Source organism: Prionailurus viverrinus, chromosome A1 (assembly GCF_022837055.1).
Source record: "Prionailurus viverrinus isolate Anna chromosome A1, UM_Priviv_1.0, whole genome shotgun sequence".
Classification (NCBI taxonomy): Eukaryota; Metazoa; Chordata; class Mammalia; order Carnivora; family Felidae; genus Prionailurus; species Prionailurus viverrinus.
The window spans coordinates 138244228-138271305 of NC_062561.1; the positions used below are offsets into that span (position 1 = coordinate 138244228).

General features: G+C 34.3%; 1 protein-coding gene across 1 annotated transcript in view; it reads left to right on the plus strand.

Moving 5' to 3' along the window:
- Positions 1-26066, plus strand: part of TNPO1 (transportin 1) — a 58071-nt gene extending 32005 nt beyond the window's left edge. Inside the window, exons 12-25 of the mRNA XM_047853667.1 lie at positions 1409-1561; positions 2282-2507; positions 4602-4773; positions 6442-6528; positions 7195-7302; positions 7435-7593; positions 7674-7761; positions 10055-10153; positions 10366-10461; positions 13317-13392; positions 14273-14372; positions 16796-16870; positions 17901-18043; positions 20305-26066. Coding sequence (XP_047709623.1) covers positions 1409-1561; positions 2282-2507; positions 4602-4773; positions 6442-6528; positions 7195-7302; positions 7435-7593; positions 7674-7761; positions 10055-10153; positions 10366-10461; positions 13317-13392; positions 14273-14372; positions 16796-16870; positions 17901-18008 — 1547 coding nt within the window. The 3' untranslated portion in view covers positions 18009-18043; positions 20305-26066. The remainder of the gene's footprint in view (positions 1-1408; positions 1562-2281; positions 2508-4601; positions 4774-6441; positions 6529-7194; positions 7303-7434; positions 7594-7673; positions 7762-10054; positions 10154-10365; positions 10462-13316; positions 13393-14272; positions 14373-16795; positions 16871-17900; positions 18044-20304) is intronic.
- The last annotated feature ends 1012 nt before the right edge of the window (positions 26067-27078 follow it).

Genomic DNA, 27078 nt, shown 5'->3' on the forward strand with positions numbered 1-27078 from the left:
CTCTAAGTACTATTTTGTGTGTGTGTGTGTGTGTGTGTGTGTGTGTGTGTGTGTGTGTGTGTGTGTGTATGTGCGCGCGCGTGTACATACATACATACCTATGATAAAGTTGAATGTATAAATCAGGCATCATAAGAGATTAACAATCATAATAGTAAAATAGAACAGTTATATTGGGTGCCTGGGTGGCTCAGTCGTTGAAGCTTGTGACTTCAGCTCAGGTCATGACCTTGTGGTTTGTGAATTTGAGCCCCAGGTCGGGCTCTGTGCTGACCAGGTTAGAGACTGAAGCCTGCTTCAGATTCTGTGTCTCCCTCTCTCTCTGCAACCCCCTGCTTGGCGTCTGTCTCTCTCTCTCAAAAGTAAATAAACATTAAAAATTTTTTTTAAAAAGAGGATCATCTGCTTTTAGACTGCACTTAACCAAGGGTAACAAATCATGGAGTACAAAAAACTGCACAGTGAGGTGCTACTCTACCTCCTCCCAATATATCCCTGTAGGCTGGGAGCAGGATGGATTCAGATTATAATGTAGATAACATTATAAAAGTAATAATGTTCATTGAGTTGGGGGAAAGGAACTACTTCCCCTTCACATCCCACCCATTTTTATATCTTTCCAGAAGTTTTTCTGTGTACCTGTGGAAAAAACATGTATACCTTTCCCTGGAGAAGAGGTTGACTTTACAGCAGTGAAATGAAATTGATTTTGTGTACTCTCTTGGTTCTTTTCCATTTATTGTATAACTCAATTCTATATCAGTATATAAAGATTTCATTCTCTTTCATGGTAATTTAATACTCATTGGTATGGTTCTGCCATACAGTATAACTAAGACTCTTACTGTTATGTAAGGTGTTACTTGTAGCCAGTTTAACAGCCTTTTTTAAAAAAGGATTTTACTATTGTTTAACAGTTTGTGATCAACTATTTAGTATGCCTAATCACATTGGGAAAAAAATTTTATACTTAATTTTTGTTACCATTTTGTTTTCTTAATTATTGCATTAAATGAAATCTGAATTGATACATAGTTCCTTGGCTAATAGTTCTTTGTCTGGAGAGAGTGCTTTCCAGCATATTTTATGCTTCATGCGCTGGTGATTTGTTCAGATTTATTTGCTTAACCTCCCGCTAAGTCATTATGTATTTGATTCTGAATGATCTAGCCCTAAGAATGTTAAGTAGAAGTAATAAATGTACACATTTTGCTGCAGGTTAGTTTGCTCATTCTTGGTCATAAAAAAGTATTTCTTGTTTATAGAGATAGACTGTGTCCTATTTAATTAAATTCTTTGAAACGGTAAATGTATGAATAAAGTGTCATGCATGTAACCAGTAGTCATGATAATAGAGTTAATGATAACAGAGTTTAATATAAAATTTTTGAATTAAATATTTCTTTAGGAAAATGTTCTGCTGCTGCCCTAGATGTTCTTGCAAATGTGTATCGTGATGAGCTTTTGCCACATATTTTGCCCCTTTTGAAAGAATTACTTTTTCATCATGAATGGGTTGTTAAAGAATCTGGCATCTTGGTTTTAGGAGCAATTGCTGAAGGTAAGTCTAAGTCAGAACTGAACTGTGAAGTCCTTACAGGCACTAATGCAGATGGCCCACTTTAAAGAGTGTTACCCTATAAGCAGACTCTTCAGTCTGGAATTCACATACTCTCTTGTGTTGCTGATGTGAAATAGACAATACTGTGATCTACATTAACTTAAAAAAGATATTTGAATTCAGAAGCCATCTTAGGATAAGTTTTACCTTGAACAGTGAACTATTCTTTAACAGCCATCGGCTTATCTCTAACCCCACCCAGATAGTTCACAAATGCTTCTGTTACAGTAAAGGGAACAGAATGAGAGGACTAATGTCAGAAGCATCCCCATTGCTAGAAAAATCATGTTCTCCGTAGGTAAGTGTAAGAAACATGGTAGGAGAGTCTCCTCATTCTCTGCGAAGCGTTATTATGTCCTAGCTGTAAGCCTGTATATACAAGAAATTGAAGTATTTTACAGGCACTTCTGAAAGCTGTAATTTGTGTAGCAGAAGTAAAATGAACTTTTCTAACCCTACTAGAAGATACTTAGGAGCAGTTAGCTCTCATTCCTTTTTTTTTTTTTTTCCTTAATTTTGAACAGATTATTATAGTATATTTATTGTAATGGAGATAATCTGAGTGTTTTTGATGGATGCTTGTATGATTTTAGTATTCAATTGAAATAATTGTAACCGAATGTTAGCACTTTCTGCAAGATTTGTTACTTTTTATTCCAGGTTGCATGCAAGGCATGATTCCATACTTGCCTGAGCTCATTCCTCACCTTATTCAGTGCCTCTCTGATAAAAAGGCTCTTGTGCGTTCAATAACGTGCTGGACTCTTAGCCGCTATGCACATTGGGTAGTCAGCCAGCCCCCCGATACGTACCTGAAGCCATTAATGACAGAATTGCTAAAGCGAATCCTGGACAGCAACAAGAGAGTACAAGAAGCTGCCTGCAGGTGGGACAAATCCATAACAGTGTTCATTGTGGGGCTTTTGAGTGGGTATTTCAGTGAGAAATTAATTGTCAACTCCATGATGGAATGTTAGTATTAAACCATTAGTGGAGCTTTTGTCATCTATAGGTTTTACCTGGTGGTTTTGCAAATTCAAATGTAAAGCAACTAGACCTCATTCTTTGCTGGTTCTTCAACTCATTCTTTTTTTCTCAGTGGCTTTGATAACAGTAGAATTCTCTTTTACCCTGATTCTCACAGATACCTGGAGTGGTGATGTTGGGAGTCTTGCTTTTGAAGGAATAACAAAAGTTTGGGTAGATTCACATCATTAGTTTAAAGGTCAACAACTCCATAGAAAGTCCCACAGTGCAGTCACGTATCATCTGTCACTTAGTGAATCTACCCCAGTAGCTACTCTGTTGGTCATGTTTGGAGCTGTGTTTTTATATCACATGAGCAGTTAGTTTCATTACTATAAATATTCCAGTTTTCTGGGACAAACCTTTGTGTTCTAAAAAGGCCTGACATATTTATAGGTCTTAACTTTTTAATTAGAATTTCTTTACTGTTGACTTTGTTTATAAGAAGAAACAGTTGTTGAAAAAGTGTAAATTTAAGTAGAGTTGGACTTTACCAGATGTGAAGCAGAAATACCTGGGAGATACCTCTAATTCGTAATAAGATGAAAGAAAGTTGAACCAAAGGGAGTTGGGTGATGAATAGCACTCTTTTTCTTTTTCTTTTTTTTGAAGTGAGGGGAGGATACAAATTATATTTGCTTTCCTACAAACATAATCTGTATTTTTTTAAACTTTCTACTAGTTGTTAAGCATATATTAAATGCTGGGTTTACATTCCCTGCCATCTTTAAACTTAGAGGCTAGTACAGAATACTAAATAACTATATAATTATAATTCCCGGCAAGTGCTGTAAAGGAAATACATAAACAGTTTATGATTTAAGATGGGGCTTTCACTAACAAATGGTTTAAGCCTGTCATTTTAGGAAATCCCTGAGTGGGTAGAATAGAAGCTAATACAAACTTTAATTTTAGAAGTGAAGAGCCAGGTATACTTTAAGAGTCCAGACAAATTTAGGTCTAAATTGAGGTAACTACTCCGACTCTGGAGTTTTTTCCTTTCTTGTACATTTGTGTTAATAGATAAGCCATACATACGGTAAATTTGTAGTAATAAACGCACTATGCATTCTGATGTATAATGTAGAACTTAGACCAACATTTTTAAGAATTGTGGAGGAAAAGTTGGCAAAAATAACCCACATATTTAAAATGTAAAGTGGTATGACTTGATAAAAATATACATTATGGAACAGTAACCAAGATCAAGATAATTAGCACATCTCTCACCTCACGTAGTTGACAAAGACTTTGTCTTTTTCTGTGTGGTGAGAAGGGTTAAGATCTATGCTCAGCAACTTTCAAGTATACAACACTGTAGTATTAATTATAGTCACCATGCTATGTATTAGGTGCTCAGAATTTATTCTTGTAATTGCAAATTTGTGCCCTTTGACCATCTGCATCATCCCATTTCCCCTCTCCTGCTAAGAGAAACATTTAAGAGGTCATGATGCTCTGTTGCGATACATCTCAAACTAACTGTTAAAAATGTCATTTTGTGACTCTTGGTATGTAATCTGAAGGGTAAGGTGCAAGTTAGTTTAACATTTTTAATTCTGATTTCATTCATCTGGACCGGTCACTAGAATTTAAGCTCCCTGAAAATGGGGACATTGTTTTCTTCATTGTTCATTGCTGCATTCCCAGCACTAAGTGACTAAATAGTAAATACCAGATAAATTTGCTGAATGTCTGAATATAAGAACCAACGATAGTTTTAGATTTTACCATTGTAGTGAAGCAGATGCACATAGGTGACGGCTTCTTTGAAGGAAATGAAAGAAATGGGGGAGAAACAATAAAAATAAGCCTCTGTTTTGGTGAGATAAGGAGATAGGCATTTAAAGTGTAAATAGATACTGTATAAACTATAGAGGTAGCTTCCTATCTCTATTATAACCTATTCCTTTTCTACAACAGCAGTAATCTCTCTCTCTTTTTTTAACTGTAGTGCCTTTGCTACCCTAGAAGAGGAGGCTTGTACGGAACTTGTTCCTTACCTTGCTTATATACTTGATACCCTGGTCTTCGCGTTTAGTAAATACCAGCATAAGAACTTGCTCATTCTTTATGATGCCATAGGAACTTTAGCAGATTCAGTAGGACATCATTTAAACAAACCAGTGAGTATCTGTTCTTAACTGTTAAGAAAAAAAATTCTAGCATAGTTAAAATCAGTAGGTTAACACGTATGTGGAAATGAAAATGTTTGGGGAGATGTGAACACTTAGTTACTTTAAGAATGTATATCTTTAAAAGGCAGCAAGTATTTTTACTTTTTAGATGGTATTAATAAATATGTTCTTGGTGTGGAAGTTATATCAGTATATCACATGAATGCACCAGCACGTTTTAGAAAAGGGATGGGATGCCTGCGTGGCTCAGTCGGTTAAGCATCTGACTCTGGCTCAAGTCCTGATCTCACAGGTCATGAGTGCAAGCCTTACATCAGACTCCGTGCTGACAGCGCAGAGCCTGCTTGGGATTCTCTCTCTGCCCTTCACCTGCTCTCTTTCTCAGTCTCTCAAAATAAATAAATAAACTTTATTCATTTAAGTAAATGCAATTTTTTTTATAAAATAGAAAAGGGATAAAGGATTTCAACTTTTAATTCCAAGTATTTTTCTATCCACCACTTCATAAATATTGTAGCTTTAGATACCATATCTAAATTTTTTTTTTTTTTTTTCAACGTTTATTTATTTTTGGGACAGAGAGAGACAGAGCATGAACGGGGGAGGGGCAGAGACAGAAGGAGACACAGAATCGGAAACAGGCTCCAGGCTCTGAGCCATCAGCCCAGAGCCTGACGCGGGGCTCGAACTCACGGACCGCGAGATCGTGACCTGGCTGAAGTCGGACGCTTAACCGACTGCGCCACCCAGGCGCCCCTAGATACCATATCTAAATGTCTGTGTTTTCTTGCTGGAACTTAGAGGTATGGGGAATATATACTAAGGTAAAACAACGAGAAGTTGGGTAAGTTAAAAATGCTAAATAGCAGTATAGAAGAGGAGGTATGTTTGGCTAAGAATCCAAACTCTTGTTTCTAGTAGTGTTAAGAAGGTGATGGAATTGGATTTGTGTAAATAGGATTAAAATAATAGAATTTCATTATAGCTCAAAATTCCCAGCAGAAGAATAGATTACATCTTTATGATTGCTATATAAGAAGTCTTGAGAAATTGTCTGTGTTTATAAGTTATACTTAAAACGGTGCAAGACACTTGGTTCATGGGTTTGCTTTGATGTTGGTTTTGCTTTGTGTGCTGGGGCGTGGGGAGTGTTTCTCTGAATGTCTGTGCCTCTTGTTTACATGATTACTATTGTTTATTTAGTATTTAACTGTTTATGGATTCTAACGTTTAAAAAAGACACGTAAATGACTGTCGATCTTTTTCTACAAATGCCTCTGTAAGTTTACGTATCATTTATAACATGCTGTACAGCAAGAGCCATATTACATGTTGCAAGTTCCAGAACTAAAAAAATTCAGAATAACATTTACAGGAATTATCCCTTATTTTGATCAAAGGATTTTTCTGTAGTGGTGTATTTTATTTGAAGAAGGATAGAAGATGACTTAAGAATAGAGTAAGATTATATAAATTAAAAGATAAGGCAGAAAGTAAAAATTTTAAAGGTGCTAAGAGGAACAGACTCAGTCTTACAAGGCATTCTGTAATGATTTTACACAATTACTCTAAGTGGATTTTAATTTTCATAGACCCAAGATGGACTTATTTACATATGATAGTGGAGCTTTATGTGTTTTTCATCATTATAAATAGGAATATATTCAGATGCTAATGCCTCCACTGATCCAGAAATGGAACATGTTAAAGGATGAAGATAAAGATCTCTTCCCTTTACTAGAGGTATGCTAAGCTGGCAACCATTACTCTAATCGTAGTGTTTCAGCAAAAACAACATGTCTAAATATGAAGTGTTGAGTGTACGTGGTAAGTAAAATGTTAATACGTTTGCATTCTGAACCATTTCTGTTAAAATGCTGAATAAGTATGTAACTGCTCTTACTTTAATTATGTTACAACCATACTAAGAAATACTGTTAAATAGAAAAGGCGTAATGGATCCTACCACATCAGCATATATATATATGTCATGTGAATTTAGCTACATTTCTTTGTATGGATACAGAGCTATACCATGATAATTAATATAGTTCAAATTATTTTATGTGTTAATGTAATGTATATACACACATACTCAGACTTATGTGAAGTAGTATTGGGACTTGGTGCTAATAGGAGGGACTTTACTTCATACCCTTTCTGACCGGCTTGAGGTTTGATATTTATTTATTGATTGGTTGATGGGTGGGGAGGGGGGCTTCCCCTTACCAGCAGCAAACTTAAAGCCATGGCTGGCATCCAAAGGAGAGGTTTGAAAAGATAACCTGCTAATTATAGAATAGTAGAGCAGGCTAATAAATGACCAGAATTATACCGAGTACACTCCTAAAGCATTTATCATAATTTTATGGTACCCAGAAATTTACTTCTGTACTTTATTCTTTCTAGTGCCTATCTTCAGTTGCCACAGCCCTGCAGTCTGGTTTCCTTCCATACTGTGAACCTGTGTACCAGCGTTGTGTGAACCTCGTACAGAAGACTCTTGCACAAGCCATGGTACTTTTAAAAAATACTTATATCTGCCCTCCGGGCATCATAAACATTTTTCTATGGATAGGCATAATGTATACACATTTTTTTCATGTAATTGATTCAAAGTAAGTCTTTTAAAACTTTGTGTAATTTCAGCTGAACAATGCTCAACCAGATCAGTATGAGGCTCCAGATAAAGATTTTATGATAGTGGCTCTTGATTTACTCAGTGGCCTGGCTGAAGGACTTGGAGGCAACATTGAACAGCTGGTAGCCCGAAGTAACATTCTAACACTAATGTATCAGTGCATGCAGGTGAGACTCGTTAAATTAAAATTAATTAAGACCTGATTCTCTGTGTTACATTGGGGTTAATATCTTCTTATTCCTTGTAGGATAAAATGCCAGAAGTTCGACAGAGTTCCTTCGCCCTCTTAGGTGACCTGACGAAAGCTTGCTTTCAGCATGTTAAGCCTTGTATAGGTATGAATATTTTCTACTGCTGTGATGTGATTTTTAACAATAGTTTTACATAAGCTATGTTTTTGTATTAAACTGAAATGTCATGGAATCCCAACATTCATAAACTTGCATTTTACTGGTAAAAGGTGCTCTGAGTGAAGCAGGTGGGATGGGAACCCCCTTGTTCCTTTGAATTCATCATCAACTACAGCAGCTCATTAGGCACTTGTGTGACTGGAGAAAAGCTGGAAAAATATTTAGTATAAAGGACATGCCACCTGTGAAGCCTTGGGACTGTATGCCAGTTTATGGATAATTTTTGAATAGCCTCTTTTTGGATTAGAGGTAATCAAAAATAATAACAATCAGGTTTTCTCATCATAAAACAGTGTACTTTCTCGGATATCCTAGGGAACTTTTCAAACGGTTTACGTCAAAAGTAAATAATGATTTGTTTTTATTTTAGGATAGCATTTGTCTTAGCCTTTTGTGATGATAATAAAGGATTCCTTAAATAACATCAACTATGACTTGGCTATCAAAATCATGGATTAAATGGGTTTTGGGTTTTCTTTCATTTCTGTATCCCAATGTTTTGAATAATACTTATTTATGATACACTTTTTTGGGTTTTTTTTGCATTCCCCCCCCCCCCAGTTTTATTGAGATATAATTGACATATAACATTGTATAACTTTCAGGTGTACGACATAATGATTTGAAATAGGTATATTTCAAATGTATATTTGCAAAATCACAGTAAGTTTAGTTAACATCCATCGCCTTAATATAGTTAAAGATTTTTTTTTCTTACTGAGAACTCTTAAGATCTGCTATCTTACAATTGGAAGTTTGTAGCCTTTAACCAGCTTCGTCCAATTCCCAATTGTGCTTTTGAATAACAACTATATTTCTGAACTTTGAATAATATTCTGTATTAAACCCTCAAGTTTAAGCCTAATTACTCTAAATGAAAGTGTAATCAATTCTTGTTTTATGGAAAGCTTGTTCTACAGATATTTACCACCTGATTTAGTTTTTATGAATTTAAACTTGTATGAAGGGTTTCATTCCTTTTTTTTTTAAGAGTATATAGATGTGTATCTTCTTCAGGAGGTACACCATGTCTAGTTATCTTTCTCTCTCTCTCTCCCTCTCTCTCTCTGTGTTATCAGCTATGATTGTTTTCTAGGTTAGGGTTTCTCAAGCAGGGGCAATTTTGACACCCCCGACCCTCCCAAACATTTGGTAGTGTCTGGAGACATTTTGTTTACCACTGGGGGTGTGTTACTGATATCTAGTAGGTAGAGGCAAATGATGTTGATAAACATCATACAATGCATGATACAGTGCCCTGCCCCTCACCAGCCCCTCACCCCTGCCACAACCCCTCCCACCCCTTGCCCCACAGCAGAATGATCTGGACCAAATGATTGGTATTACTGAGATTTAGAAACGCTGTCTCAAATCCATGAGTTTATTGGGGGTTTAAAAAAAGGATGATACTCTAATTCTTCATTTAATAGTGAGAATACGGACATAGAGTCCTTTTTCATACCGGTATATTTATTACCGAGAGATACAAACCTTATAGGGGAGGCAGGATAATTACTTGATTCTTTCTCTTTGTTTACCAGTTTTCAAAATAATGAATTGATTCCCAGCATCTTCCACAGGTATCTATATTGTGTTTCAGAGTTTAGTTTTTGTTTGTGTTTGGTTCTTCTTTGAGTGTCAGTATGAATTCATGATGCTCAAATTGTCCTACCACTGGCAGTGGGAGCTTAATCAGATGGGCTCCTTAGTCCTTCCTGGTATGACAAAATAGTCCAGGCTTGTTTTGTACATTTCCTGCCTTTAGCCTGCAATGAGATGTTTCTCTGATAGCCTTTATTCCTTTCAGTGGAAAATGATATTTAGAGACTATAATCTGAGCACTAAGGTAAAAGTTACTTTAAAAGCCAAAACCATTGATGTAAAGAAAAAAAAAATTTGTGTGTGTGAAAAATGAACTTTGAAGAAAGCTGTATCATGTTTTCCTCATTTTTAATTTGAATTTTCTGTCTCATGATGAGAGATTTCTTGACCAACTCTTTTTTTAATAATATCGCAAATAGACCAAAACTTCTGTTTCCTCTTCTACTTCATAGAAAGTTCAGTGCCCCTTTCACTTTCTTAAAATAAATGCTCTCCATACTTTTTAGAAATTATTTCTTCCCTAGATTTCAGTTTCCACCTAGTAGATTTCCTTTAAAGCACAGTACACTACTGTTGAGAAGTTTACTACATAGTTGTTAAAAAATTTTTTTTCTAGCTGATTTCATGCCTATACTGGGAACCAACCTAAATCCAGAGTTCATTTCAGTCTGCAATAATGCCACATGGGCAATTGGAGAAATCTCCATTCAAATGGGTAAGATCTTTTTCCCCTTTAAGAGCACTGTATAAATTGTTAGATGCCTTAGTATATTTAGAATTGCTTTTTCTTTATAATTTAAATGAATTTTATATACATATATTTATTATTAACTTGTGTCACAGTGAATAGAGGGAGCAAAGTATTTTCCATTGATATTTTAACATTCAAATTTTTCTTTTTTGTTTTCTCTTTTGGGGATGATTTAGGTATAGAGATGCAGCCTTATATTCCTATGGTGTTGCACCAGCTTGTAGAAATCATTAACAGACCCAACACACCAAAGACGTTGTTAGAGAATACAGGTACCATATGACTGAACTGTTATGGTGAAGAGAAAATTATTTGCCTTTAAGGTTAAGATGCGTAGAGAAACCAAAGCAAAGCTAGCTTTAGAAACCCAGCTTATTAGTAAGAGCTATTTTAGATTCTCCGTAGTGATACGTACTGTTTTAACTGTATTCCATAACCAGTTTTCAGAGACTTTGAAAAACACTTCTCTCCTATTCTGTGTGTTTAATACTCCCTAAAATGGACCCCAGCTAAAATAACTACTGAACAGTATGAATTTTAATTTTACATTAATTCAGAGAGTAACTGGCAGCTGGGAAGTAATTTTTCTTTTTAATCTATAAAAATGTGGCCAAAAATATCCTTGACTGTAGTAGTGGCTAACTGGTTAACAATGGCATGTGTATTTTGTATTTTATTGTATACTTTCCTTCAAATTGAGAACTTAGGCAGTACCTTGTAGGATTTCTATTCAAGAGGCTTGTTTCTCTTTTGCATTTATAGAGAGCATGTTGATACTAAAGAGTACCTTCCATACTATAGAACACATTTCTGGGTGATTTTTTTTTTCCCACCCTCCCTAATTTTTGCTAATAATGATAAAAGGTGTAAATTTTATTTTCAATCAGGCACATCCTTTTCTTTTATATACCTAAGATAATTTGAATAAATATAGCCAGTGAGGGTTTCACTGAAATACTGGACAAAGATTAAAATAAGGTTTTCTAAATAAGGAAATTTGTTTTCAAAGGCATTTTAACTTTATATGTTTTAATTATAGAAATATTATATTTTAATGTGATGAAAATTGATATGTTTATTGGTATGGAAGGAAATCTTTCAATTATGAAACAGTTATATAGCTGTTTGGCTGTATGGGTACTGTTTATTTTATAAAGCGAATTAGATTTTTCTTGCTGTAAAGTACAAAAATGTATGTATTAGGATGGTTATGAAATCTTGTCGGGTTTTTATCTTTAGAATGCAGTACCTATACATGACATTCAGATTTGGAACACTTACCATTATAAAATTACTGTTGAACCTAAAGAAACTTCCTATTTATTTTTAAATGTGAATGCATAACAGCAAATAAATGTTGAATGTAATGTATATTAAAGTTTCTTGTGGGATATCAGCTTGTGAATTTGTTACAGCTCCATTTACAAATTGGCTTTATTATAAGTTTATGTTCTAAGTATGATTCTACTCTAAGTAAACCAAAAAGTAGTTGATTATGCTCATCAAGTTGATAGCTTAAATTGATAAGAGATTCAGTGGATTCATTTTATCACAAATGGCTGCAGAAAATGTTTCCATTATTCCTTATCCAAAGGGCAGGGGCTAATTATTAAAACCACTGTCAATGACTGAGGTCAATAGATTTTAGCAATTTAATTACCATTTTCTTAATATTTCATAAAGCCAATTCCTTAGTGTATGCCGTTATTTGCTCTTTTTCCAATTAATATATCCTACACTGAACTTTCTCAATGGACCATCATCTGCTTTATCGCATGTTTCATTGGATCGTTCATACTTGCCTGTTTAATGAGAATGTTGCATAGTTTGTGTCTTTTGAACATAGGTTTTCTTTCTCTTGCTTCATTATGAATCTGCTGGATTTTAGTATTATCTGTGTAGTTTGCTTCAAGTAATCCTTAAACATTTTTCTTTACCCCCCCCCCACCCTTTTTTTATGAAAGGTTAACCTGTAAGTTTTTGAGAGAACACCATTAAAGCACCTTATGGTTTGTTTTCTGTTTGTATTTTTTTTCCCGTTGTGTATAAATGTATTTATATGTATGTACCTTTGAATTGCAGAATGCAGTTCTGAGTTGCACTTCTTTTAGCTCTTTGTAAGTTTAAGGACTTCCTGAATTTTGATGGTGAATATGTTTGAGTAATTCCCACTTCGAAATTTTTTTTTTTAAGTAAAATATTAGCATGTAATCAGTATGATGTCTTATCTATTTTGTGCTATTGCCTTTTATAGCAAAGACAGATTATTTGTTTATTCCTTTTGTCCACATATCACCTCATTACAGTGGACTATCAATTTCCTTCCTGTCAAATACGGTTTGAAAATAGTGGGCTATTATCTGAGTTGTTACCATTATCACCATCAGAGGATTATTGGAATGGGATTTGACACAACACAGCAGCAGTTTTCCAATTCCTTCATTTAGTGCATTACTGCAAAACCTAAAATTTGACCACTGATTTGAAATTAGGCAATATGGCAATTTGCTATCAGTCCACTGGTTTTAGAAATCTTAACAGACAAAAAAATCTACCTAAATTGGAATTAAGTTCCTCGATTTTCAAAGACTGGAAATCACTTATTTAAAAAGACATAGAGAAGTAAAGAAATTTTAACTGTTTTAACTTCTGAGAACTGTGTTTGAGTGAACAATTCAGAAATGTAATCTTTCACATTTACTAATATTTCTTGGGGGAAGAACATAGATTTCATTATTAAATTCTGAAATTTCAACTGGCCTTGGAGAATCTCTAAATCCATCTATTTAATCGCTCATCTTTTTATTAACAGAATGTCTTCACACTTGATTGAGCGAGAAAAGCAATTCATCCTGGTTTTTGGTGTTCTCTCAATCTTTAAAGTTTTTTTTTAATTCCTTTCGTTTTCCTTTTTCCAAGAGTATGCCATATATGTTGCTGCCCCTTACTTTAGGGGGTGGTAATAAACAGCACTGGTGAAATCTTATGTTTATTATCATACACAAATTCTGTTGGTTTCTGTTTCTGAGTTATTTGTTGTTTTTTCTTTATTTTTTCTCCTTCCCCCTCATTTGCTCATGTCTTGGTTGGCGTTTGGTGGTGTATAACCGTGATTGCGTTACCTTAGCAATAACAATTGGTCGTCTTGGTTACGTTTGTCCTCAAGAGGTGGCCCCCATGCTACAGCAGTTTATAAGACCCTGGTGTGTATTATTCAATCTTTTTTTTTTAATTCATTTTTCTTCACTCTTTCTTTCTCTTTCTATCTCACTTTTAGATATATTTTCAGTTGGTTACAAAAATCACAATCCTTAATCATTGCCAACCATGTGACTAATCTTGTCCTATCAGGTTTGTGAGGTTTTTCAGTAGCATCGTCATGTATATTTATTTTTATGTTGTGGCTAACGACTAATTGATGCATGGGATAAGATTGTCACATGCTTGCTGTGTTAAAAAGCTTGATTATACATGAAAAGCATTTAAATATCCACCAGTAAAATAAAGATGCATGCAAATTCTATAAATTTAGGTTTTTGCATTGTTTCTTCTTTAGAATTAATTTGAAAACTTGGATTGCATTAAGAAATACATGTTTAAATTACGTTATGTATAAAAACCTTATTTGCTTGTTAATGTTAAAGATAAACATCTACACCATAAGTTGTATAATAATAGTTTATATTGTGGCAGTATATCCTATGTTCTGCTTCTTTCGATTGATAATCTTTCAATTCAAGTCATTTTTAGTAGTGTTTAATGGAATACAAGTCATAATACAGTTTTAAAAATTAATAATTTACTCTTGGCTCACCCTCCTTAATAGTTAAACGGGGGATTAAAAACCAACTGTCCATTTTATAGATGCAATCTATTAATAAGAAAATGTGAATTTCAAGGTTTCCACTATACTGAGATTAGATGGGCCCAACATGCAGGAAGTATGAGAAACTTAAACTTTATGAAAATTCTTTGAATATAAACATTATACTGTGCTGCTTATTCCATTAAATACTGTCCATTAGTATTGTGATTGAACCTGCTTTTTACTTAAATGCTAAACTCAATTCTATAATTTAATAGGTGCACTTCTCTGAGAAACATAAGGGACAATGAGGAAAAGGATTCAGCATTTCGTGGGATTTGTACCATGATCAGTGTGAATCCCAGTGGAGTAATCCAAGTAAGATGTTCATAAAGATTTTTTAACTTTTAATATTCTGAGTAATGAAACTTTTTAAAAGGTCACCTGTTTTAAAGCTTTAAATCATGAAAACATACCATATATTACATATATTTTCAAAGGTACTAAAAAATTATGTTTTTAAAAAGATGTGTTATTTCTTAATATCTTGAAATGGTAACGCTTGTTTGTGATTTCTTAAATCTTTTTTTTATGAAATAAATAGATTGAGGTAATCAAGTCAGATTCTTGTCTCAAATTAAGCCAAAGCATCTTTCATCTACGTCCACTTTGTACGTGCCTCCTATCATTGAATATCAGTTTGTTGAGTTTGCAGATACCTACCCTTAACAGTGACCCAAATACTTTAGGTTACTCTTTCTTAAGAGTAGGTTACTCTTTCTGTTATTTAGAATTAAACTTAGAAATTCAGTAGTGAACAAAAGAGAATAGTGAATTAGCCATTAAAACTGCTTTAACTTGGAGAGCTTATGATTTATTCATCGTTATTTTGTTTCTTATCTTAGTTTTATATAATATCTAGATATTTTTAGCATTTAAAAAAATTATTTGGCAAAAGTATAAGATATGAGTCTGATAACTTCGGGACCCAAGTGTCAATTTGCAAGACACAAAACAGGAATGTGTTGATTGACACCACGTGTATGAAATTAACAAAATGCAGGCTGTAGAATTCTAGGTTAAGTATCCCAGGTTCCTCAACAGATGAATTGTAAGGAAAAGTATGGGAGGGGTTTTCAAGAAAATACCCTTTCATTTCCAAGAGATAACATGCTTTGAACATCTTTTAATTAACACTTTTTGATATTTCCTGTCTTGTGTTAGTGACTGTTGTTTGTTAGTTCAAGTTTAGAAACATTATGTGAATTACAAGTTTATAAGATTCAAATTGATATAGGTGATCAGCATTGAAAAGTTAGAAATGGAAAAAATCTTTTGACTAATTTCTCATTCATAAAACAATAACCTAGTATTAAAATAAGCCTGTACTATTTTTGGAAATGGTCCCTACTTACAAAATAACCTCCTGGCATTAAGTTTCTGGTTATTTTTTTGTTTTTTGGGGTTTTTCCCCTCAATACCAAAGAACTTTATGTCATCTTTAATGTTTTTAGAGTTATATGATGTATACTACATTACAAAGAAACATTTTCCCATCAGAATTTTGTTGTTTTTGTTTGGTTTTGAATTCACATTTTAAGACCTTAAAACTAACACATATGTATGTGGTCATGAAATCACTGCCAGTTTAAGAGCTGGTAGAAATCTCTGCTTTTTACATTCTTCACTTATATGTGGTTAAAAGAAAATATCTTAAGGTTTATTTTTTATGTTTAAATTTTTAACAACAGAGTGATATTTGGAAGACAAGGAATCATAATTCTAATAAAACAGATCCTCAGGCACATGGAATTTTATTTGCTTAAATATGTGTTTTATGCACATATTTCAGTCGGTAAATTTTGAAATTTAAGAAAGTGCCCTGAATTTAATAGCAGAATTTTAAATAGTTGACATCAGAACATAAGCAATATCTTAAATGCTATATATTGAACTGCTGTTGAAGTATGCTAATCAAGATTGAAAAATACTTAAATGAAACATTTAAAGCCTATACCTTTTGTCACCTTGTTTTCATAGTGAGAATAACCCAATTATCTTTCAAATAATAGAGCATTGGATATTCTTTTTTGCTTGGGTTAGGTTAGGTTGGATTGGGTATTATAACTTGATATATAATTAGTTTTTCTTCTAACTTTTGGTCATTTTGTTTTAAGTTTCGACCTGAAGTTTAGATCTGTTAATTCCTATATTCCCAAGCTTATTTGGCTTCTACTTAGCTAGCTTTAAATTATTTCTAGGCCAGTCAGAACTGTAAGATTATTGAATTTATGTATTTCCCTTTTTTTTTTTTTTTTTACTCCAGTTTATTTATTTATTTTGAGAGAGAGAGAGGGAGAGAGAATCCTAAGCAGGCTGCACACTGTTCATGCAGAGCCTAGTGTAGGACTCAATCACATGAACCGTGAGGTTATGACCTGAGCCTAAATCGAGTTGGATGCTTAACTGACTGAGCCATCCAGGCACCCCAATTTATATATTTAATTTAATTCATTGAATGAAGGTTTTTAAAACTGGTGTTCATTTAATATTTTCAGTCCATTGTTGATGCTCATTAGACTGGGGTTTTGGAGTAGGAAATCTAATACAAAGGGGCATTACATTCCAATATAAACTGAATGAGTAGAGGTTCCTCGATGGTGGAATAATAGGGATACCCATTAAGTAATCCTTTATAATTCCTTATCATAAAAAAACTTGAGGTAGGATTTGGTCGTGATAGGTATGTTTTGCTGTGTTTGACAAATAACAATCTAAGATGTGTTTCCTGCTTGTTACAGGATTTTATATTTTTTTGTGATGCTGTTGCATCGTGGATTAACCCAAAAGATGATCTGAGAGACATGTTCTGTAAGGTAAGGTAACTAAAAAGTTTTTATGGTAGATACCTTGGGACTGTTACAATCCTGGTTGGAAAGTTTAAATTACTTTTATATTTCATATGAAACTTGGACTCTTTGAATCCGTATTGATTGGTAGACCATATAACCTTTGGTCTTGGCAAAAAAGTTGGCTTGATCTTTTCTTAAGGTATAGCAGTGACTCAATAGAGTACACACTTCAAAAATATTTTCTGAAGCATTACCACTGATTTCATGTGGTCCCCCTATCCCACCTGTACAAAACAGCATATATTTTCAAAGATGACTGACTGAGATTTGAAGTATAAACTGTTGAACAAAGTAAATTTTAAGTGTTTTACACAGGAATTAAATCTATATAGTTGTTCTGGTAGTGTCCCTCTGGATCAACTCCAGTCAGTACTCAACCATTAACAAAATAAGAAATACAGTGTTACACATTTGAATCACCTATTACTGAAATTAGTGAACTGTGGTTGCAGATGTGAACCCCAAAATTTATATATTTTCAATTTGAAAAAACTTAATGTGCATAGGAATTTTATCCCTTGATTGAGTTCTGTACTTTCTTGTATTAGGTCAGAGTTTATTTAGTATATATCTCTTACTAGGTCACTTGCTGAATTCTATCTAAACTTTCCAAAGCCAAATTTATGTGGTGCTTTTATTTTTTATTATTTTTTTAATGTTTATTTGAGAGACAGAGACAGCGGGAATGGGGAAGGGGCAGAGAGAGATTGAGAGAGAGAGAGAGACAATCTGAAGCAGGCTCCAGGCTGTGAGCTGTCAGCACAGAGCCCAACACGGGGCTCAAACTCAGAAACTGTGACATCATGACCTGAGCTGAAGTCGGGTGCTTAACCGACTGAGCCACCCAGGTGCCCCTTTTATGAGGTGCTTTTAGACAGGATACACCAACAAAGTTTGAGAATCACTGCTTTAAAATGGATAAAATTTTTTAAAAAGATTGGAGTTTTTCTCTTGTTAGTGATAAATTAATGATTTTTTTTTTCACTTTTTGCAGATCCTTCATGGATTTAAAAATCAAGTTGGGGATGAAAATTGGAGGCGTTTCTCTGACCAGTTTCCGCTTCCCTTAAAAGAGCGTCTTGCAGCTTTTTATGGTGTTTAATCTCATACACTTAAGCTGCAGTCCCATAATTAGGGGTAAGTTGTAAGAAGTTTTGAGTTTTTCAGGGTGAAGAAACTTAGGTCTGCAATCTAAACCTACTGAGTGAAATTAAAGCTATATGTTTTTCTACAGAGGTTGAGTAAAACATTCTTAAGCTATATTAGACTTGAAATTTAAAATCCTTAAGGCTAGAGATTTTTTTTTTTTTTAACTGACAAGCAAGGGTTAACAAAATGCATGATTTTACTTTGAGTCCTGAGTAGAAGGAAATCTAAGTTGGTATGCTAGTTAGACTACTCGACATAGTAATCCTTCTTAAATTTTTTGCCCTGTAAGAATTCTCCCCACGTTCACTTTGGCACAGGGTAGAAATGATTTTGAAGTATGAATTTATCGTCTGTGACATATGAAGGACTTCTGTGGTTGTGAGCTTCAGGGAAAAGCCCACTAGAATTGGAACTAGTGTAGGGCTCAGTAGATAGGAATATTTAATATTCATTTTTCAAGGTTGTATTTTACGGAGCACCTGCCATGTGACCAGCACTGTTTTAAAATGGACAATGGAAGAGTGTATTTCGCTTTGGGGTGGTAGAGGGGTAAGTCCATTTGGACTCTTGTTCCTCGAGTTTTTCTTTACTTATGTAGAACTAATAATCCTGATCTCTTAGCTTCAGTTCCATCATTGAGTTATTTTGAAGATTAAATAGTAAACTGTATGTGATGCCAGAACTTAGTGTATATTGCTTAACACACTAAGTTGGCTCAGTAAATGTTAGGAATATGGACCAGTACAGGGAACGAGAATACCCTTCTTTAGGTGTTGAACATGAACTGAGACATATTTGACTGGAGGGCCAAGGAGTATACTCACTGGTGTCCAGAAGATGTCCACCAACTTCAGTCACCTTTTCTGTTGGGAGTTTTTGTCGACTTGCTTGTTTACTTTGAACTAGATTTTAAACCTGGAAAGATTTCAGCTTCCAAGTTGTCAAAGCTGCAGGACAGTAGAAATGGACTTGTAATCTCTGGAATATCTCAGAGCCCTGTATGCATCTTATCCCCCTGTAGTTTTGAGTCCTTGGGGCTATTTTATGGCTTTAGCATTTTGGAAAAGTGCATAATTCACTTTATGTTAAATCGTGAAAATGTAATAGATGAGAATGATTCTTAACATCAAGGGTTGAAAAATAGAACAGTGAGCTGAATCTTTAGCATAGACTTTTCAGATTTAATGTCTTCTGTGATCTCTGTCCAGTCACCAATTAGGAATTAACTGAATTGATTTACTGTAAGACAATGTATGACGAAAGTATTCGTTATCTAATTAGAGATAAAAGTGGATCAGTATCTTTATTCCTGCCTTTTTTATAATGTTCCCTTTTTTCAGAGGCAGAGAAAAGGTGTTGCATGTACTTCTCCACAGATGGGCTAATCACACCCTGAATTTACATCAGTCTTCATAATAAATGTCCAGTGTTTGGTACGAGTGGTTAGTAGATTTTTGTTGTGAAGACCACTGTCAGGCACTGGTTACAATCTCCTAGGAATCTGTTTTATTTCTCAGTGTGCTTATCGTTAAAACTGCTAGTGTCTTTAATAGGAAAATCAAGAAGTCTGAGAACATAGGAAATGACTGAGCAGGATAGGGCCCGAAGAATTATTAATAAGGAACATCAAGGAGGCAGGTGTTAAAACTTACTTTCTGGTATTTGCTGAATGTAGTAACCTTAGTACAGTTCAAACACCATTAGGGCCTCCTAAGCTAAAACATCAGACAACCAAAAATAAGTAATTCTTCTTTATTTTTTCATGGATTGGATTTTCATGTGCATAATATTGGGCATAGTGGCCCCAAAAAAAGATCATGTATTCATTCTCACTGAGGAAAGAATTATTTTAAAGCAAGTGTTATTTGACTTTGAAGAAGGTAAGGCAACTTGTTACATGTGGAATAACCAATTCCCATTGGGGCCCATTGTGCAAAGGGGGTTAAAGAATTAGATTGATAGCATCCTACAAGATGTCCATCTAAATTTCATCTATATGAGGTGTTCCACACCTCTCTGCATGTCTTCAGCTTGGTGTCACTTCTCATACCTGATGCAGATGACAGTTGAAAGCCATAGGAGAAGGCAGTGACATGGGTTATCATTGACTACTGGCATGATCTTAGACAATTTATCCTGTTTGTCATTTTCTGTAGTTAGAAGTAGCGCTCTCACTTGATTAGTTATGTGTTTCACTGGCTTTAAAAGAAACAGTTGTTAAAATATAAAATTGTTTTCTTTTCTTATAGGTCCTTCAGTCTTGGAGACTATGAGGGAGCCTCTGCACCCAGGGAAAATGTTACCCTTTACAGGGGGGAAGGGTAAACCAGTAGGGAATACAGTACAATCCCAACCCTACTGGGAGGGGCGGGAGGGAGGTGTTGCCGTCACTGTATTAAGTCGATGTTGGGAAACGTTTTAACATCTGGAGCCTTTGTGGGTGGAAATCTGTCTCCAATTACAACTCCGCACTGGATGTGAAGAAGCAAAAACAAAAAACAAAACAAAACAAAACAAAAAACAAAACCTATTCAGTCTACTCACAAAACAGTACATCCTGGAATATTATGGGGAATTGTACCAAAACAAGAACCACATAAATGATGCATAGGGATAAGAAAGAGGAAAAATTCTATAGCGCACAATAAAGGAAACCTAAGAATGGGGTTACAAACAGTAAAGAAGCTTTTTTTTTTTTCTTAATTTAAAGATTTTTATAAATTTTCCCACATGATGGGGCCTTGTTTTTGCATGCTGATGAAGAACTACACAAATGAAGCTAATAGAATTAAAATCAGCTTGCCTACCCATAGTAGAAGCAGGTTCTTGGAAGTTACAATTTAAGGTACCCCAAAAAAGTTGGAAATAAAACCAAGCAAATTTAAACAATGAAGCACCCTGTGAAATGCCAAATGAGTCACTCCTTTTACCTTTGTGGGATGGGCAGGGAGGGAGGAATAAATGGGGTTGGGCATATCAAACTAAAGATTGACATCTTGATTTTGCATTAAAACATTAATGTAGTGGATATAATTTGATGGTTGTACTTCATTAGATTTAATTTCTAGGCCAAGACGTTCTTTTTAAAGTGCAGTTTAAGGTTCAGGCATGCATTCTGGCTCATAGTGATTGAAAGTACTTTAAATTAGTGGGGAAGTAGCATGCTTGCATCACATAGAGTGAGATTGGTATTCATTTACCTCTGGTGCGCCAGTGTGTGTTGCAGTTTACCAATTCAATATAGCCCTGCATTTAAAATTCCTTTTTAAGATTTGTGGATTTTTTATTTTTATTAAGAATATAGATATAAAGTACTGTAGTTTACAGCTAGGCCTTGAAATATCTTCTTAGGATCTTGTTAGGAGTAAGATTGATATTGTATTGTGTGTAACCTGCACAATGTGGAAAGCTGATATACCTGTGCAAAATCTTTGCCTCCGTGCTGTCAGTGTGATGTGCTTTCTGCATGGTTATATACTACTAGTGATTTTATCAAAACTTCTAAAACATAAAATACATGGTAAAAGATCTGTAAGAGGCTGCATAAATGTTAGTTGGCACATAAAGACAATTGTAGAAGTTGAAGACATGATTGCTATATCTCAATGTTTATTCCCACTCAACATATTGCCTTCTAAGCTTTCTTTTTTTGTTCAAAGCATGATCTTAAAGATGTTTAAGTTAATGGATGTAATGCAGGGTTCCTACACTGTATTGGCGCATGTTGGTGGCCCTCTGTGCCCTAGACAGATGCACACAGGGTGCAAGTAAAAAGCTACAGAGTGAAAGTTGGTTTGGATCCTCTTCATTTCATTTGTTTAGCTTTTCTGTTATTTTTCTCTACTTACATGTATTCCTGTGAATAAATCCTTGTTAAGTTAACCCTTTACTTTTCCTTCCATGTGTATTTTCTTATATACTGTGAATGTGAAAACCTAACTGGTACACTTGATCTTGTGTCCATATGAAAGTGCAAGTCTTTATTAATTTGGATTGCCTGAACAGTGTATCCCATGATGATGAAGGAAAATGGAGAGATTTTTCTTTTTAACTCTGCTGGTCAGAGATGAAGCCACACCTTTCCATTTTTCAATGCTGCATATTTAATCTGCAACAAAAATGTTAAGCCATAACAACCTTTTTATATTTTAGTTTGTCACCTTTGCATTGCAGAATAAATCCTGAATAACCATTTTTATAAGCAGTTGCTCCTCTTTGCATGGTTCTGTTCTTCTAAAGGTGTTGAATGATACAGCCATTGCACTGAAGTTTGAGCTGTATGCGTGTGAATTTAAAAATACCGTTTCAAACAACTTCAAATGCATGGTAGCATGCAGAAAGGTTTTTGTTACTGTGTGTGTGTGTGTGTGTGTGTGTGTGTGTGTGTGTGTGCGCGTGTGTGTGTATATGTGTGTATTTTTTTAAACATGTTCTTTCACCTTTTTCCCTCTACTTTGGCTTTGCAAATTTCAGTCTGTAGAGCCCAAAATTAAGTCCTATTTTACAAATGTCCAGTTTGGTTTTTTTGTTTTTTTTTAATTATAAAGTTGGATCCAAAGGGTATGTAGCATTTTGCTTTCTAGTACCTTGCTTCATTGGGAGCTCCAATTTTGCTTCAGTCTTCAAAACCTGATTAGTATAGCCATTTTATCCTTAAATCCTAGTGACACTCTGTAGTTTGTCAAATACTTCTTAGAATTTAGTGTTGGAGATATTTTAGTATTCTGGAAGAAGTAAAATATAGATTGAAAGAAATGGCAAAATTCTTCCCTAAACACTTTAAAACAAACCTATAGAAACAACCCTCAGTAAAATTATCTGGACCTGTGATTGACAATTCCACACTGACTGAAAAGCGATTTGTTACCTCTTTGATTAAAAATTGGTTTTTAATTAAGCAGATATGTAAGATGGAGTGTGCCCATTTTTGTAGTCACTTAACCTGTTTTAAATTTAAAGGAAATTTAATTTAAAAATAGTCAAATTAAGGAAATATGATTGGCAACCTGAGATTGGGTTGGGTTTTTTGTGCTTTTCTGCCCTTGAGGTTATTGTTTCTCCCTAATTTATATTTCAGATACGTAGTATAGCCTAGGAATTTGCAGAAGCCATTTAAGTTCTCTTTTGAGGTAAGCTCTGATTTAGCATTTATTATTCTGATAAAACTTAATACATCATGGGATATATATAAAGCAACTTAATTCTTGTGGTGTAGTCTTAATAGTTTTGAATGTTGACTGAATGTCTATGAAATCGTGTTTGTCTTTGTTACATTCCAGTGTTTCTGCCTCTTGGCATGCTTAAAGCACGGCTTACTTCATCTGCTCCTTCCACACTAAAGTGCTGTTAGTGTGCTCAACTACAGAAATAGCCGCTGCTAAGTGATGTAGATTTTCTACTTGAATATTTTTATGTTGTAGGAACCTCAGGAGGTCAGTGTTTACTGTTTTATATATGCCTTCTTTTTCCTGTTCGAGCTTCTCTCTTTGAAGGATTCTAACAGAACAAAAGCTGCTGATCAACCTAAGTTGGAAACAGAAAGTGTATTTAATATAATTTAAATGCATGTTTGGCAGTTCAGTGTTGTAGTCGGTTCATTAGCAAGTGAACTTAGTGCCACAGAATTCATTTATTCAGGAAAGAATTTTGCTTTTTGTATTGTCTAATCTCTTTAATAACTTCATACCGTGTAAAAAAAATCACTTTTTTATATTTTTTAGTTGGTTATTTCCCAAATAATCAACATGTAAATAATCTTTAAGAGCCAGTTCTGATGCTTTACATTATTGCTACTTGATTTGTGACGCAAGTTAGGTTTCAGAAGAATAGATTTTAAGACACTTAACCAAGCCATTACATCTTAAAAACGAAAGAAGTAGCATACATTTTGTAATTAACATATTGATAAACACTGTGATTTTTTTTGTTAAGACTTTTTCATTGATCTGAATTGCTTAAATTGCATATATTGTAAAATAGGATCAGATGTATATTTTAAAATAATTTGAACTGACTTTTCCTCTCTTGAAATGCTTTGTCTACTCAGTTATGAAATATTCAGATACAAGTTTTATCTCAGGTGAATACTCTTGTATCCTTTTTGCTTTGGTGACATATGCTATAAAGGTTCATCGTACTTAGTTTGTTTTTTAGTGTATTTCATGAAGAATCTTCACATTTAGTCAGATTTTCCAATCCTTACTCTAGCAGACTAGGGTGGTATAGATCCCTCCTGGCAAGCCTTTTGCATGCAGGTTTACCTTGAAAGTGAGTTCAATTTGGTCCTCCTTTTCTCCAAACCCTCAAGATAGGCAAAGGGGTTTTTCTGTCCTGTACTGAATTACCCTGCATAGCTGAGATGCCAGAATTAAACTAATTATATCTTAAGCTCTTTAGTCTAAATTTAACTTTAAATCCTTTGCCATAAAGAAAAAAGTGGTTTTTTTGCTTCATATAATTAATCTATATTATTCATATTGAATGTATTAACAGATAACGGTGCAAAAGACATTCTTCCCAAGAGAAGAGTGTACCATGCGTAACTGCAATTTAAATCCTTCTTTAGTAGTACTTTAAAATACAGCTTTGCTTATTGAGTTATTTTTGCAAATATTACAAGGGGGAAAACACTAACTGTTGCTACTAGTACTGTTACTGAAGTGTAGGCATTGAAATCTTAAAAACTAGGGTCTTCAGATTAACGGATAATCTAGGTGAAAAATCAGATCGATAAAGAGCTGTGTAACAATATCATCTAGTAATAATACCATGCAAGAGCATTGTATACTTACTTAGTAGACTTCATACTGTATTAAATACGGAGATATTTCTAATGCCTCTTAAAATTAAATTTTGCATAAAAGTTTTCATTCACTTGTACACTTTCCAGGTGACTTGTGACGAATTTTTTCAGTCTTAATTTAGACCTTTCCCCCATTGGTATTACTTATATGTAGGGGATTCTTTACCTTTATTCCTAATTCTTATACATGTTAATTTTAAGGTATACATTTAAATTAATAGCAACTGTTTATTGTGATTTGTATCCCAGAATGTATTGTGTTTTTAAAAAAAACTGTATGCATGATTTTAAGGGAAGTTAAAATGGTGATTTTTTTTTTCTCACCTCTTGTACATTTTAAAACCAAACCAAATCTTTTTGCCAAGCACTGTATCACTAATTAGGAAAATAGTATTTTCCCTTTTGTTGAAATTTTTGTTCATCTACCATAGAATCCTCTTTTACTATGGCTTGGTATTATGCAGAATTAGCTATTTTGCAAGTCTAATTATCTTCCTCAAAGCCTACTATAACATGGTTAGCCTGTAAGGCAGTGTTTGTCCCCTCCTAATACCAGCCTCATAAAGGGGTTTCGCTGTACTTTCCCCATATTACCTTACTGATGTTTTCCTGTGTGGATATATAACCAAATTAAGATTGGATGATTTCTATGGAGATAATAATTAGACAATACTGTATAATTAATTTTACTTAGTAGATGATCATCTGTGAGAAGAGATGTTTAAACGTGGTTAATGACTTCACTTCATATTATAAAGCAGTTTTACAATTAATATTCATGTTAACATTGGGTGCAATAATTTAGTAGTTTTAGCGTTAGTTATAAATAACTGGATCTTTCTGCTGACAACTTAGGTTGTATGAGTTATGCTTAAAAGCTTTAAATCTGATGTTTCCTGTACCTGCCACACTATGTTAGAATGTGTCCTTCAAATAGATCCTCCTGCAACTTCTCAAACTGTACTAAATTGATATTTCTTGAAGTCTAACTCTGTGCTAACAGATCTTCATTTTAAATAGAATATGGTTTTAATTTTTGATAAGCTGCTGAATTTTAAAGAGAGTTTTTTGGGGCCACCAAATATTTTGGATCATGCAGAGAATATATATTGTACTGTAGTAATTTTGTATTTACATTTGTATGATGTGACATAATAGATGTGAATGTTAATCACTGCTTGACTATGTTAATAAAGTTGTTTAACTATAGATGTTTCACTCTGATTTTTAATGAAAGGAAATGAGCTTTCTTTCCCTCCCTACCCCCCATTTTGGGTCCAGATCAGTCTTGTTGTGTTGTTTTTTGTTGTTTGGGGATTTTTGTTTGTTTCACGTTTTTTTCTTAGCTTACATATAGTGCACTCTTGTTTGGCAACCATTTTTAAATTGAAGTATTTTTTATTTTTATAGTTCAGTAAAAATATTTGTCCCACATTTTAATTTAACTGCTATTGTTGGTGTATTTTCTAAACAGATTCTAGGTTCAGCTTTTTGTGGACAAGGAGGGAAAAATAGTGCTCTGCAAAAGGAATTGAAAAGATAAAGTCCTGAATAAAACATCGTGAGGATAGATTGCATGAATGTGTATGGATGTGTGTCCTATTAAGGCGAGATTCCAGGGTTTAGGACTTAGATTGTGGGAGAAAATACTCAAAGGCAGCCTAATTATTGGTCATTCAAGATCCTGATTTGCTGCTATAATCTCAAAGAAACTGTGCCTGAAAGTAAAAACTTTTGGGTTTTTTGGTAAGTCTTTTAATATTTTTGTGAAACTAAAATACAAATGTTAGGATGTTTTCACTTGATCCTTCTTTTTTTTTTTTTTTTTTTTTTTTTTTTTTTTTTTTTTTAAATTTTTTTTCAACGTTTATTTATTTTTGGGACAGAGAGAGACAGAGCATGAACAGGGGAGGGGCAGAGAGAGAGAGGGAGACACAGAATCGGAAACAGGCTCCAGGCTCCGAGCCATCAGCCCAGAGCCTGACGCTGGGCTCGAACTCACGGACCGCGAGATCGTGACCTGGCTGAAGTCGGACGCTTAACCGACTGCGCCACCCAGGCGCCCCTTGATCCTTCTTTTTTAACTGATGGGCATTTTTAATCTTGTGATTACTTCATAATTCATGTTGTTTTAAGTAGGTTACCTATGATTCTTTAGGAGTGATTGGAAAAGAAGCTTTTGAACTAGACAGCTCTTAAGTTTGGACTTGTTCCTTACCAT